The following is a 15,933-nucleotide window of genomic DNA, read 5'->3' on the forward strand; positions in this document are numbered from 1 at the left end:
ATGGTATCATGTCTGCTAAGTCTAACATATTGATGAAAAGTTTGTTGGTTACCAGTACATGGCTATAATGTATAACCTTGGCAAAGCTGGGTATTCATTGACAGTAGTAACAAAAGTGACAAATGCAAGATGATGGCATTGGATATCCCCACCCCCAAGCCAGTTGCTGTTCTCTAGAGTAAATTAATGAAATCTTTTAATAAAATTTAATGGAGGATGTACTGTTAATGGCAATGCCTGCTGGGAAAACAGTGCTCTTTTCTATGTAAAATACAATTAAAACAGGAACTACATAGTTTTGAGAGTGTCAAATGTGGAAGCAGGACTTGGGGAAATCAGCATTTTAAAAATGCTGCAATAGTACTTCACACAATGTCCCATTTGATCATTGAATTTCTCCTCTTTCTTGTAATGAGATTTTAGGTTCATTTTGTAGAGGGTTTCTGTGATTTCCCGGAAAAAGACAGTGGGACACATGGGATGTTACTTACTTTTTAAATGCTTGTTTTACTGCTTTTAATACATGTATGTGTAAATAAAGTAAGACTTTATGTGTGACATGAGGAAGGCTTCATTGTGTTTTCCTCTCACATCCCCACTCTGAGAGATGTCTTTTTCTTCTAGTGGAAGCTTGTTGGTATAGGGAAATGAGTGTGTGAACTCTGATTCCATGAAAGCCAGATTCACATCTTCTGCTGGTTATCAAGTTACTTAACTTCTATTAGTTTCTTTCCTTATTTGTAAAATTGAATAATAACATCTTAGAGTTTTGAAGATTAAACAAAATAGTCTATTGTCCATTCAGACATTGCTTTTTACTTGCAGATGTAGGGAACAGCATAGTATTTATTACTAATTTTATTGAACAATATCAGTTTAGGGTTAAGTTAGAAAATCAGTATATACTAATATTTGTCGACTTTTGAATCTGTATCACCTTTTTATAAATCTTGAATCTATTACCACCTCTCACCTTAAAAATCAGGGTTGGCAGGGAATAGTCTTTTGTCTCTGCTTCTGGATGAGCAAACAAATGCTCCTATGTCCTAATGACGTGGTTTCTTAAAAACTAAAAATTTCCTCAAAGTACAACTGATTGTACTCTATCAGAAAAGAATAGCTCTTCATCTTTTATCAAAATCATAATCTTTGTCAGTTATCATTATTTAATTCTTATAATCTAATATTGTAGGCCAATTCAGTCAGTTTTTGGTACCTTTGTAGGGTTCCTTTAAATGTCACCAACTTGCAGGTTACTTATTACTTGTGTGTAAGCCTTTCTAAAACTAGAAAAAATTATTTCTTGTGCAACAGAATCTCTTTGCATTAGCTGGTGATGAAGAACCAGAGGTACGGAAAAATGTGTGCCGAGCACTTGTGATGTTGCTCGAAGTTCGAATGGATCGCCTGCTTCCTCACATGCATAATATAGTTGAGGTAACATTGGCAATTTAAAGGCTCTTTCATCATCTTTCCCCTAAGAGAAATACTAGATAGAAAATACAACATACCGGATGAGAAGGGGACTGTAAAATAATTATGATTGTCTTAAAATTTTAAGTTATCTTTGTGGGGAGTTTTGTATTTCTGGGTATAGTTGTACATACTGTATAACTTTGGAAGTGTTTTAAGTAGTATGTTATCTAGAGCCTCCTTTTCACTTCCAAAGTTCCATATGGTAGAGAGAAGGGAGGATCTTTTTTAAAGGATGCAGTCTAAGATCTGTTAAAAGGCTAGCATTCATGGTATGCAGCAACACCTGTTCTAAAACTTTACACATGGCTGCATAAGGTAGGCCTGTTTTTTCTTTGGAAAGTCAGGCGGGACTGATTGAAAGTTTAGTGTTAACTAAAGTGAAGAAATTTTATCAGTTGCTTGGTCACAGCTTGGGAGCCTAATTTATAATGTTACAGTTCTTTCTTCCACAATACTCAGTAGCAAAGGAGTAGGACCTGATGTAGCATGTAATAGGGGTTGGCCTATGACACTGTTGTGTGGGCATATTTTGTTAGGTGAGATGTTTCAGTCCGTAAGAGGATGTGTACAATCTGTTAGTTGGCACTTCTACCCTCAGGTACATTGTGAAATCACGTGAGTGAATTTGGCTTGGTGTGTTCAGAGGACATGAGAAATCTATTTTGTTGAGAATTACAAATTATATTCACACTAAGAAATGTCACTACTATTTCCCAAATTAAAAATTATCTTTATAATTTCAGTGTGTATATGTCACTTTAAATACGTGAAAGTCTATATACAAGAGACAGCTTGAGTAGTTGTGGAGTCTTCATTTTAAGAAATATATAATGAGTTCTTAATTTTTATTTTTATGTTTCTAAGAAGGCTTAATATTTAACATTCACATTTCAAAAATCTCAGTAGTATCATAAAAAAACTACACAGAAACAGATAATACATTCACTGAACACTTTTCATTGAGTAACAGTTTAAATCAGTGTTTCTTAAATTTAACTGTATTTTATAGTCACCTAGGAAACTTTTTAAAAATTCAAATGCAGGCCAGGCACGGTGGCTCACACCTGTAATCCCAACACTTTGGGAGGCCAAGGCAGGCAGATCACGAGGTCAGGAGATCGAAACCATCCTGGCTAACACGGTGAAAGCCTGTCTACTAAAAATACAAAAAAATTAGCCAGGCGTGGTGGCGGGCGCCTGTAGTCCCATCTGCTCGGGAGGCTGAGGCAGGAGAATGGCATGAACCCGGAAGGCGGAGCTTGCAGTGAGCCAAGATCACGCCACTGCGCTCCAGCCTGGGCGACAGAGTGAGACTCCATCTCAAAAAAACAAAAAAATTAAAATGCCTAGGTTGAAAACCATAAGGTCAAAAGCTTGCTTGATAATAGGACTGAATTGATATTAATTGTGTGATTTAAACTGACTAATATTAAGGATCTTGTGTTTTCAGTACATGCTACAGAGGACTCAAGATCAAGATGAAAATGTGGCTTTAGAAGCCTGTGAATTTTGGCTAACTTTAGCTGAACAGCCAATATGCAAAGATGTACTCGTAAGGCATCTTCCTAAGTAAGTGTTCCCTCTTATAAATGCTGCCTTGTTCTTTAATTTCTTAAGTGATTCTTCATTTTCATATTTTTATAAAATTCATTCTTTTGCCATCGGAGTGAGATTCTAAAGAAGCCACTTAATTTTATTGTTGGTAAAGAGATTTTTCAAAAAGCAATTGCCTATTTTAAAAAAAAAATGTGAGTATGGTTTGTTCTAAATTATAATTGATTTTGGATAATTTACAGCACAGTATTTTTGTGGGGTTTTTTTGGTTTTTTTTTTTTTGGTTTTGTTCTTACAAAACAATCCTTGTTATTTAACCACAGACTGTATTGTGAAGTTTTGTTTTTTTCCAAAAAATAATTTCCCACTAGTTGTGATGCAGCAAAATTTAGTTAACTTAATGTTAAGCCCATTTTTCTAAAAGTAAAGTAATATAAGCTCATGGGAGAAAACTAAATTGCAGAAAATTTTATATTTTCCGCATTTTCACCACCCTGAGTAATCACTGGTAGTATTTTTTATGTCATCTTTTAATGTTCTTTTCTGTGAAAGTACTGTATACTAAATAGCATGTATTCAGGGTGTTTGAGAAGGAATTTGATTTAATAATATATAATACATTAACATGACATCTTGCCTATAGTTAGTGCTTAAAATTTTAAGTATACTATTTAATGGTTTGTTCTTTTCAGTTATTGTATGCTGTGTGCTTTCCTCCATGTCATTAGTCTTTAAAACTTCAGTGGAGGGATGCTATTCCATCATGGTATACATAACCATATTTACATAATTGACGATTATATATGTGTACACTATAGAGAGAGAGAGAGAGACTGTTCTCTGCCATTGAATATTTAGGTTGTTTTGGCTTTTTTTCACCTCATAAATAATCCTGGAGTGAATTTCTTTGTCAATAAAAGGTTGTTTCTTTTTGTTATAATTACTAGGAGTGATTTTTTTCCTCAAAGTATATAAGCATTTTAATGTTTTTTCACAATATTCCAAATAGTTCTCTAGGAAATTCATAGAACTGTATATACCCCACTGTGTGTCTATTCTGTCACAACTTTGCCAGCCATGAATTTTAATTTCTCAAATCTTAGCCATCTGGATAAGCAAAAACAAAAAAAGTTTTTAATATGTCTTAATAGTAAAGGGTTTTTTGGGTTTTTTTTTCAGATGTTTATGGTACTTGAATGTTCCTATTTTCATATGGTCAACTGAGTTTTTTCTTTCCATCAAGAAAGCAACAATTCCAGTCAGTTTATTTGGAGGGTAAGGTTAAGCAAGGTGCGTCGTATCTTGCTTAACCTTGCCCTCCAAATACACTGACTGGATTTTTTTCTCTTTAGGAAATCTATTAATTGTTCTTCCTTTTCTCTTTACTTTGTAATACCACTTTGATGATACGTTTGGGTTTCTGTGGGGTCATATAATTCTAAAAGTCATAGATACTAATTTTTATTAAAACTGCAGAGATTTTCTTTTTTTCTTCAAGAGCAGAAATCCACTTTTATTTATTGACTTTTCGTTAGTTTAAATCCTTGAGGGGTACAGCATCCCTCAGATTTTGTGTCCAATGGTCTCAGCAGGAAGATTGTTTTGAAATTTGGCACGAACCGTGCCACCGTTTCCATGGGCCCAGATTACTCTGGCTTTGTTTAGTTTGTCGCCAGGAGTCTCTGTGTTGTTCTTTGTTTTATGTACATAAGCACATCTCTTGCCCAAAGAGAATTCTGTTTCACCTCATGCATCAACATCTTCAATTTTAAGAAGAGCTGTGTGTTTCCTTTGGTTCTGGAGACCCTGCTTTTAACCAGCAGAAAAGGCCTTGGGCCACAGCCTTCCAGACATACTTCCTTTTAGAAGTCCTGTTCCCAGCAGGCTGCAGTTATTTGCCCCCAAATTTCAGCAGCAGCTGCTTCACTCCAGAGATTTTATTAATAGAAACCTAGGCTATAACATAAACCTATGCTATAACAAACCTATGCTAATGAAAACCTAGGCTATAACATTAGAGATGATGTTAAAAATATGGAATTATAACTAGGTACTCTAACTCTATTACTGCACTAATATAATCCAAATATTCCTAAACCAAGCAGGAAATTAAAAGATTAGCACCACCCACTTTGCTGTGCTAATTAGTGCCAACATTAAACAACTCAAGCCAGTCATGACTTGAGTATGAGAGGAGGTCTCACTGTACTGCCCAAGCTGGTCTTGATCCTCTGGCCTCAAGCAATTCATACTGCTTGGCCTCCCAAAACTTTGGGATTACAGCCATGGGCCACGGTACCCAGTGGGAGCCACTTTTATATATAAAACGCAGCTGTTTTTATTGTTTTCGATAATGTATTGACAGGATAGCAGAATATCAACATCAATCTGATGCTGAGATTAAAAAGCACAACGCAGTAATTTGTTTTTCCTATTAATAGGAAAAACAAGTATTATACACTTGCTTAGTATAATACGAGCAAAAAGTGTTTGCATAGGAATTAAAATTGTGTGTGTTACAAGATCACTCATAAATATAAACTCATTTAGAAAGCACCATTGTAGACTGGGCACAGTGACTCATGCCTTTAACCCCAGCACTTTGGGAGCCTGAGGCAGGCAGATCGCTTGCACTCAGGAGTTCAAGACCAGCCTGGGCAACATGGTGAAACCCGTCTCTACCAAAAATACAAAATTAGCTGGGCGTGGCAGCACATGCCTGCAATTCCAGCTACTTGGGTGGCTGAGGCAGGAGAGTCACTTGAACCCAGGAGGCAGAGACTGCAGTGAGCCATGAGCCGAGATGGCACCACTGCACTCCAGCTTAGGCAACAGAGTGAGACCCTTTCTCAGAAAAAAAATGCACCAGTGTAACAAGGAGGATATTAAGTTCTATTATCATTCTGGGCTATATAGTTTCTCTTTTTTTTTTTTTAACTAGTACTGTTTTTATTATTGAACATTAATGTATTTTGTGATTTGATATAGCAGCTCTTGATTTCTGTTGTTTTTACAAAATCATTTGGGCTTTTTTCCACCTTTATTCTTGTACATTAATGTCTTATAGGGCTGTTGTGTGGATTTTCCATGTAAAACAACCCAATGCTCAGCCCATATTTAAGTATTCAGTAAACGTTTATTGTCTATGTTATTACTTTATGTGATGTTGCGTTAAAAAACTCGTTTTTGACTGGGTGCAGTAGCTTATGCCTGTAATCCCAGCACTTTGGGAGTCCAAGGCAGGTGTATCACCTGAGGTCTGGAGTTCAAGACCAGCTTAGCCAACATGGTGAAACCCCATCTCTACTAAAAATATAAAAAATTAGCCAGGCATGGTGGCGCATGCTTGTAGTCCCAGCTACTTGGGAGGCTGAGGCAGGAGAATAGCTTGAACCCGGGAAGCGGAGGTTGCAGTGAGCCAAGATTGTGCCATTGCACTCCAGCCTGGGTGACAAGAGCAAGACTCCATCTCAAAAAAAAAAAAAAACTCGTTTTTAATGGCTACATGGGGGCTTCAGGAGAAATCTTCACAATTAGACCTGCTCAAAGATAAGAGTTTGCCTAGCATGATTAGACTTGGCCAGGCACATGCCAAATTGCCACATGGTCACAGTTAATTTCCATGTCTTATTTTCTGACCTCATTTTTTCTTATTTGCCCAGCTTTACCAGCCAGTCCTTTATTTCTTGCAAACCTTACTAGGCCCATCTGCCACCCCATTCCAAGCCCCTTGACCTCTTTTTGTTCTAATCTGATTCTTTTATTATTATTATTATTATTATTTTGAGATGGAGTCTCACTCTGTTTCCCAGGCTGGAGTGCAGTGGCGCAGTCTCGGCTCATTACAAGCTCCACCACCCGGGTTCAAGTGATTCTCCTGCCTCAGCCTCCCAAGTAGCTGGGACTACAGGCGTGTGCCACCACGTCCAGCTAATTTTTGTATTTTTAGTAGAGACTGGATTTCACTATGTTGGCCGGGCTGGTCTCAAACTCCTGACGTCGTGATCTGCTCGCCTCGACCTAATCTGATTATTTTTATTCTCTCTTTATCTGACAAATGTCAGAGCCACAAATAAACCATACTAACCTGAAATTTCTATCTACCCTGCTCTAGACTAATTGAACTCTGAACTCTTTTCTTTAACCAGGTTGTCGAATGCCTTTGGGGAAAGTTACACTCCCCTAGGGGGATTGTTGGCTATAGAAATCTGTGGTCTTCAACCGCAAGTGGTCTCTTCACAATCTGCTAATTCATGTTCTAGATCAGCTTTTATCTTTTATTCACCAAGAGCAACTGTTTGAAACCTTTATTACTGTTTTGATATTCTCTTAATTCACTTTGAGCACTTAGGCTTGTAAAGAAAGCAGGTGACCCTTTATCTTGCCCCAAAACTTACAGATAGTAATTTCATATGAGCTGTTCTCTCCTAACCAATTTTCTCCTTAAGGGTCTGTATAGTATAAAATTTTCTTATACCCAGAGACCCTCACCATACCAGATAAATATTCACTCTTAGCTTCTCCTTGTTGCCTCATTTTCCATGACTTTATAACTTGCTGCAGCTTTTTGCCTTCAAAAAAAAAAAAACTCAAACTTTTTTTGAGTGGGACTTACTGTCTTCACTTCTTTAACCCACAATTTGTTAACTCTTCATTATCTTAACATTCTGATGTCTGTCCTCACCATTTCCCTGAAATTGTTGACAAAGATCGTCAGTGATTAACTGTTAGTGTCCAGATACACCTGGTTCTCCTGCAAAATGCCTGTATCTTACAAAATATAGTTCTATGTATTGTAAGTCTTACCTAGTTAAATTGTGCTAGCTCTAATGTTTAATTACTACTAATCTTTCTATTTTAGAATTTAGAAGGACTTTGAGCATGAAAGTTTGGCTGGCCCACATTTCTTAAACCTATCCAGGGGATTTTGTATTTCACTGCTTCCTTTTCTCTATTAGCATTTCTTCAGTTAATGAGAGCAGACATATATCACTGAATAAGTTCAAAGATAATATTACCGTTGATTATCTCATTGGTTTTATTAGTACGTGTAAGGTTAAGACTTACTAATTATTCTGTTGAGATCTTTAGGTCTTTGTTTCATGAATTTCTTTCTTTATAGGTTGATTCCTGTGTTAGTGAATGGCATGAAGTACTCAGATATAGATATTATCCTACTTAAGGTAAGGAAGCTTTTTTGATGAATAGGGAACATGATTTGTATATTGACTTAGTACATCTTTGGATTTGGCCAATAAAGCATTCATTGAGAATAGATCTCCTGTAAATAGACTTCCTGTTATCCACAATAGGTTACAGAAGTTTAAAGATAGAAGCGTAAGTTTGAGTAATGATAAATTCTTGCTTAATTTGGTACTAGATGGTGACATTGGTAGGGTTATTATTAATTTCCCCTTAATTACTTGGAGTTATTTTAAAAACATTCTTATATATGCTGCTCTGAATTTGATTCAGGTAACTTAGATTATACCAGCCAGTGGAGGCCATGTAGTTGGCTGAAAGGTCCATATAACCTAACAGGTGTGTTATGTCAGTCTATTCACCCCTCTGTAACGAATATGTTCTGTACATGGGCGTGGTTCTTAATCACTCTGGAAGTATACTTCAGAATTCTGTGCATGACCCCATCTCTGGATATTCTGTTTCTCTTACTCATGTACATATTATTAGCCTATAATGAATGCCACCAAAAATTTCTCTTAAAAAAAAAAAAAAAACAACAGGGTGATGTTGAAGAAGACGAAACGATTCCTGATAGTGAACAGGATATACGGCCACGTTTTCACCGATCAAGGACGGTGGCTCAGCAGCATGATGAAGATGGAATTGAAGAGGAAGATGATGATGATGATGAAATTGATGATGATGATACAATTTCTGACTGGAATCTAAGTAAGTCAGAAAGGGAAAAGCACAGTTGCCTACTTTGATGATAACTTCATGGGGGTATAATTCATCTACTGTACAATTTACTACCCATTAAAGTATACATTTCATTGGTTTTTATTATATTTAGAGAGCTGTTCAACCATTACCACAATCAGTTGTAGACTATGTTTTCATCACCCATACCCTTTAGCAGTAACTCCCTATTGTTCACTGGCTCTGGGCAACTACTAGTCAATATTCTATCTCTGGGTTTGCCTATTCTAGACATTTCATGTAAATGGAGTCATACAATGCATTGTCCTTTGTGACCATCTTCTGTAACTTAGCATAAAGTTTTCATGGTTCATGTTGTAGCATTCACTTGTATTGTGAAATAATATTTCATTGTAGTAATATGCCACATATTCTCCATTCATTGGTTGGTGGACATCTGTGTTTCTCTTTTTGTAGCTGTTGAGTTGTGATGCTATAAATACTCATGTATAATTTTTGTGTGTAGACTTTTTTTGTTTGTTTGTTTTTTGTTTTGTTTTGTTTTGAGGCAGGGTCTCTGTCACCCAGGCTAGCGTGATTATGCAGTGGCGCAGTCATGGCCCACCGCAGCCTTGACCTCCCCAGGCTCTGGTGATCTCCCACCTCAGCTCCCCAAGTAGCTGGGACTACAGGTGTGCACCAATACACCTGGCTGATTTTTTTTTTTTTTTTTTTTTTGGTAGAGACAGTTTTGCCATGTTGCCCAGGCTGGTCTTGAGCTGTTGGGCTCAAGCGATCCACCCGCTTTGCCCTCCCAAGGTGCTAGGATTACAGGCGTGAGCCACTGTGTCTGGCCCAATGTGTATTCAGTTCTCTTGGGTAAACACTCAGGAGAAGGATTGTTGGGGTCGTATGGTAACTGTATGTTTAACCTTTTGAGAAATAACCAGGATGTTTTCCAAAGTGACTGCACCGTTCTGCTTTCCTAGCAGCATTGTCTGGAGGGTTCCAGTTTCTTCACATGCTCACTTGCTTTATTATCTCTTTATTATTATAGTCATTCTAGTGGATGTGAAGTGGTATTTTGTGGTTTTGGTTTGCATTTTCCTGGTGGACCTGCTCTTATTTTATCATTATTATATTCTTAAACTACCATTTCTCAAAAGGCTGTTTGTTTTAATACTGTAAGAACATTGCCACAAGCTTTTTTGGTTTTTCTAATATGAGTGTTTTTTGTGTGGTAATTTGCATGAGAATTGGCTATCATAGGTAATTCTAAAATAATATAAGTTGCTTTGTTATATTCAAAACTTATGAAATATGCTTTTTAAAATACGTTAATTTCCAACCTTAGCTGCAAAATCATATCACCTGTGGAGCTAGCATTCTGGCCCACACTTCCTAATTGGGGATGAACCTAAACACCTGTGTTCTGATTTTGCTTGCTTGCTTTCTGGATTTTAAACCTCTACTGCTCTAGTTCAGGGTTTCTCAGCCTTGGCACTATTGGCATTTTGGGCCACATAATTCTTTTTTTTTTTTTTTTTCTACATGTGAGTGCCACATCATGCACGTAATTCTTTGTTGCAGAGGCCGTCCTGCACGTTGTGGGATGTTAAGCAGCATCCCTGGCCTCTACCCAAAGATGCCAGCAGCACAAACACAATTGTGACAACCATTATCTCCTGGGGGAACAAAATCAACCCCAGTTTAGAGCCACTACTCTTAATTCAAAGTGTTGGGATTTCTAATAACTATGATTAAAGCAGTTAAGAACAGACATTATCAGTCTGGGCTGTGTTATTCATTTGGTTAGATAATGCTAATTTCTCTGTTGCCTCTTCAGTTTCCTATAACTAACATTCTATTTAGAGTGCCTAATGTGCCAGGCACTGGGCCAAGGACTTTGCATGCATATCAAAGTCTGTTTAATCATAAGTAAGAATAAAGTAATATTTAAGAATTCCAACAACCTTGAATAGGCAAGAAAACTGCAGAAATAGAGATTTACCCAAGGTTAGCATAGCTAGTACTGATAGCACATCTAGTATTGGGACCCAAGTCTCACTTGTTAAGACAACACATGGTGTTTACTACTATTACAGATTACTTCCCAGTGTATCCCTACTTTCAGATTGGGGGAGCAGGATAGCTCAAGATCATTACACAGAAAACTCTACAAAATAATATACATGGATGGGGGAACACTTCCTCTTCATATCCCATTCTTTGTATCCTTCCAAAAGCTTTTCTGTGCATGCTTGGAAAAACATACAGGCATCTTTTTTAGAGGAGAAGCCAAATTTCTAAAAGTGAAATCAAATTATATGTACTCTGCTGCTTTCTTTGTGTATATCATATGCCTTATTCTTCCTCAGTACTTACAGATTTAGATTTCCTTTTGTTGCATGTCAGTGTACTGTTTAGTTGTGTGGCTCTACCATGTGGTATAACTAAGATCCTTATTGATGGGTAAGGTGTTAATTTCTGGCCAATGTAATGGTTTTGTTTTGGTTTGGTTTGGGTTTTTTTTAAGGATTTTATTATTGTCTAGTAGTTTGTGATTAGCCATTTGCTATGCCTAGTTCACGTTGGAAATTTTTGATATTTTCGTAGTCCATTTTGTGCTACTATAACAGGATACCTGAAGTTCAGAGTGGAGGGGCTGCGTCTGGTGAGAACCTCCTTGCAACATCATCTGATGACAGAAGGACACACCTAAGAGAGAGCTCAATTCACGCTTATAATAAGCCAACTCTCTTGATAACTAACCCACTCCTACAATAACGACATTAACCCATTTATGAGGGCAGAACCCTTAAGACCTAATCATCTCTTGATAGGCCCCACCTCCCATCTTTGTTGCTTTACATGAACTTTCAGGAACACGTTCCTACCCATAACAGTTAAATGATATTTTGTTGTTCTTTTCGATTTTGTTGCTCTTGTCTAAATTATTATGATAATAAAAATTGGGTTGATTTATAGTCCCATAGTTAATTCTTTGTCTGTAAAAGAGTATTTTCTAGCATGTGTTATGTTTCATGTGCCAGTGACTTCTTCCAGTTTTTGTGTCTAAAGTCCAGCTAAGTAATTGTCTGTTTAATTCTAGATGATATACTGCTGGAAATGTTAAGTAGAGTTAATAATGTATGTTTTGTGCATGATTGTAACAGTGATTGTAATCATGATTGTAATATGAGTGTATCATATTGAATGGTTATGTTAGAAGCACTGAATTGAGTGGCACAGTATTTGTTTTACTGTATAGACAGAATTCTAGTATGACAGTTATGTACAGAATACAATGTCTTCACAATTAATTTGCCAAGTAAGTTCTTGTCATAAAAAATATTCATCTTAATAGAAAATGTTTTCGGCCGGGCGTGGTGGCTCACACCTGTAATCCCAGCACTTTGGGAGGCTGGGGAGGGTGGATCACGAGGTCAGGAGTTCGAGACCATCCTGGCCAACATGGTGAAACCCCATCTCTCCTAAAAATACAAAAATCAGCTGTGTGTGCTGGCACGCACCTGTAATCCCAGCTACTCAGGAGGCTAAAGCAGGAGAATCACTTGAACCTGGGAGGCGGAAGTTGCAGTGAGCCGAGATTGCACCACTGCACTCCAGCCTGGGCGACAGAACAAGACTCCGTCTCAGAAAAAAAAAAACAGAAATGTTTTCACATGACAAACTACCTCCTATTCAGTTGAATTCTTATTTTAAAACTCTGTATTAGAGATATGAATAAAATGTTACATATACAATAAATATTTTAATATATAAGTAATAGAGGTTAATGTAATATTTTTTAATTAAATATTTCCTTAGGAAAATGTTCTGCTGCTGCCCTAGATGTTCTTGCAAATGTGTATCGTGATGAACTGCTGCCACATATTTTGCCCCTTTTGAAAGAATTACTTTTTCATCATGAATGGGTTGTTAAAGAATCAGGCATTTTGGTTTTAGGAGCAATTGCTGAAGGTAAGCCTAAGTCCAGTTTGAATTATGTAAGTTGGCTTCTTACTACTATTAGGTACTAATAAGGCTAGGCTACTTTAAGGAATTTCTATTTTGAACCAGATAACTAGTATTAAAAAGCCATAGGCTGTCTTCTAACCCCAGCTAGATATTTTGCAAAATGTTTTTGTTATAATAAAGGTAACAGAGGCCAGGCATGGTGGCTCACGCCTGTAATCTCAGCACTTTGGGAGGCCTAGGCGGGTGGATTACCTGAGGTGGGTTCAAGACCAGCCTGGTTTACATGGTGAAACCACATCTGCTAAAACTACAAAAATTAGCTGGGCGTGGTGGCATGTGCCTGTAGTCCCAGCTACTTGGAAGGCTGAGGCAGGAGAATTGCTTGAACCTGGGAAGTGACAGTTGCAGTGAGCTGAAATCGTGCCATTGCACTCCAGCCTGGGTGACAGAGCAAGACCCTATCTCAATAAAAAATAAAAAAAATTAAGGGAACAGCATGAAAGGCTCTGATGTCTGAAGCATCCCCATTGCTTTAAAAAAAAAAAATCCTTGATTCTTTAGGAAAGTATAGGAAGCACAATAAGGCAAGACTCTCATCATTCTCTATGAAGGGTTATTATTGATTTTGTCCTGGCAGTAAACATCTATTAGAAGAAATTGAAACACTGTAAGATGCTTGGGAGCAGGTAGCTCTAACTTCAGGGTTTTAAGAATAATTTTGGTATAGATTATTGTAGTATGTGTATAGCAGTAGAGATATTCTGAATTTTTTCATAGATAACGTGTTTTATTTTCATAATCAACCAAAATAATGTTAACTAAATTTTAGCATTTTGAAAGATTTATTTTTTTTCTAGGTTGCATGCAGGGCATGATTCCATACTTGCCTGAGCTTATTCCTCACCTTATTCAGTGCCTCTCTGATAAAAAGGCTCTTGTGCGTTCCATAACATGCTGGACTCTTAGCCGCTATGCACACTGGGTAGTCAGCCAGCCACCAGACACGTACCTGAAGCCATTAATGACAGAATTGCTAAAGCGCATCCTGGATAGCAACAAGAGAGTACAAGAAGCTGCCTGCAGGTGGGACAGATTCATAACACAGTGTTCTTTGTGGTAGTGAAAAACTAATTTTCAACCTTCTGATGGAGTGTTGGTGTTAAACCTTTAATGAAGTGTTTCGTAATTGAAAATTTTCCAGTTACATCAGAAAGCTTAGTTTTCTTTTTTCTTGGTGAAGTTTTTTGCAGGATCTGTAGCTTTTGGGTTTGCATATTAGCATATTTTATACATTTTGTTTGGCCAGGAGAATTTTGTCATGTGGGTTTTACCTGATGATTTTGTAGATCTAAATGTGATGACATCGATCTTAGCTGTTTCTTCTTTGGCTCATTTTTCCCACTCAGTGGTTATTATAACAGAATTATCTTACACCCTAATTCCCTCAGACATCTGAAGTAGTGATGGTAGGACTCCTACTCTTGAAGGAATAACAAAGTTTGAGCAGATTGACATCCTTAGACTACAGGTCAACCACCGTAACTCAGAAAGTCCCATAGGGACCTGTGGTCTGTCACTTAACCAGTTACAGGTCTTTGAGCGCTTAGTAGTTCTGCTCTAGTAGCCATTCTATTGGTTGGTTTGGAAGCTGTCTCTTTATATCAAGCCAGCAGTTGCTTTTATTACTACAAATATTCCAGTTTCCTGCAACATACCTTTATATTTTAAAAGGGCCTTCTGCTTATGTTTATAGTTCTTTTTCGAGTAGGTTTGCTTTTACCATTGACCTTGATAGTAGGAAAAAATAACTGTTGAACAAAAAAAAGTAAAATTTTATTTTATTTTTTTTAGATGGAGTCTTGCTCTGTCGCCCAGGCTGGAGTGCAGTGGTGTGATCTTGGCTTACTGTAACCTCTGCCCCTCGGGTTCAAGCAATTCTCCTGCGTAGCTGGGACTACAGGTGTGCGACACCATGCCCAGCTAATTTTTGTATTTTTAGTAGAGATGGGGTTTTGCCATGTTGGCCAGGCTGGTCTCGAACTCCTGACCTCAAGTGATCCACCCATCTTGGCCTCCCAAAGTGCTGGGATTGCAGGTGTGAGCCACCGCGCCTGACAGGGAAAGTAAATTTGAGTTTAACCTTAATCCATCTGAAGCAGTCATATCTGGAAGATATTAAGGGAGGGAGGATATAGATTATGTTTGAGATCCTATAATTTATTCATTCAGTATGTGGGTTTTTTTTAAGCTATTAATTGTTAAGCATATACTAAATGCTGAGTTTACATAAAGTCCCTGCCATCTTGAGACTTACAGGTTAGTAGGAAGTAGAAAGCAACAACATAATTATCATTTATGGCAAGTGCTATAGAAGAAATCGGTAAATAATTCGCGGTGCTGATGACCAGGGCTTTCATTAACAGATGGCTTAGACCATTTTAGGAAATTCCTGATTGGGTGAAACAGAACATAAACATTTTAGAAATTAAGAGTTAGATATATCTTACAGTCAATAAGTATTCTTTTTTTTTTTTTAAACAGTGCCTTTGCTACCCTAGAAGAGGAGGCTTGTACAGAACTTGTTCCTTACCTTGCTTATATACTTGATACCCTGGTCTTTGCATTTAGTAAATACCAGCATAAGAACCTGCTCATTCTTTACGATGCCATAGGAACATTAGCAGATTCAGTAGGACATCATTTAAACAAACCAGTAAGTATCTGTTAAGAACTATTATGGAAAATAATGTGTAGCATAGTTACAATCAATAGATTAGCATATATTTAGAAATTAAGATGTTTTGGGAGATGTGAATAGTTAGCGTTAGCTACTTTAAGAGTATAGATCTTACAAAGGCAGCAAGTGTATCCCCTTTCGTATGGTATTCTTAAAGTAAGTATATACTTGGTGTGGGAACTACAGCAGCATTTCACATGAATGCTCTGATACTTTTTAGAATGACTAAAGCAAAGGGGTAAAAAAGTTTTTATAATCTAGATATCTGCTTTTACTTAATTCCTAATGTTTTTGAATCTACC

General features: G+C 37.2%; 1 protein-coding gene and 1 pseudogene across 4 annotated transcripts in view; one reads left to right on the top strand and one right to left on the bottom strand.

Annotated features, from left to right (window-relative positions):
- TNPO1 (transportin 1) overlaps positions 1-15,933 on the top strand; it is a 92,421-nt gene that overhangs the window by 57,837 nt on the left and 18,651 nt on the right. For all 4 annotated transcript variants that reach the window (NM_001373932.1, XM_054555029.2, XM_054555030.2 and 1 more), the window contains exons 8-14: positions 1,315-1,437; positions 2,927-3,045; positions 8,153-8,213; positions 8,775-8,943; positions 12,745-12,897; positions 13,752-13,977; positions 15,436-15,607. In NM_001373932.1, the coding sequence (NP_001360861.1) occupies positions 1,315-1,437; positions 2,927-3,045; positions 8,153-8,213; positions 8,775-8,943; positions 12,745-12,897; positions 13,752-13,977; positions 15,436-15,607 (1,023 nt within the window). The remainder of the gene's footprint in view (positions 1-1,314; positions 1,438-2,926; positions 3,046-8,152; positions 8,214-8,774; positions 8,944-12,744; positions 12,898-13,751; positions 13,978-15,435; positions 15,608-15,933) is intronic.
- Positions 4,567-4,884, bottom strand: LOC112133377 (large ribosomal subunit protein eL33-like; annotated as a pseudogene).

The sequence above is a fragment of the Pongo abelii genome, chromosome 4, assembly GCF_028885655.2.
Source record: "Pongo abelii isolate AG06213 chromosome 4, NHGRI_mPonAbe1-v2.0_pri, whole genome shotgun sequence".
Lineage (NCBI taxonomy): Eukaryota > Metazoa > Chordata > Mammalia > Primates > Hominidae > Pongo > Pongo abelii.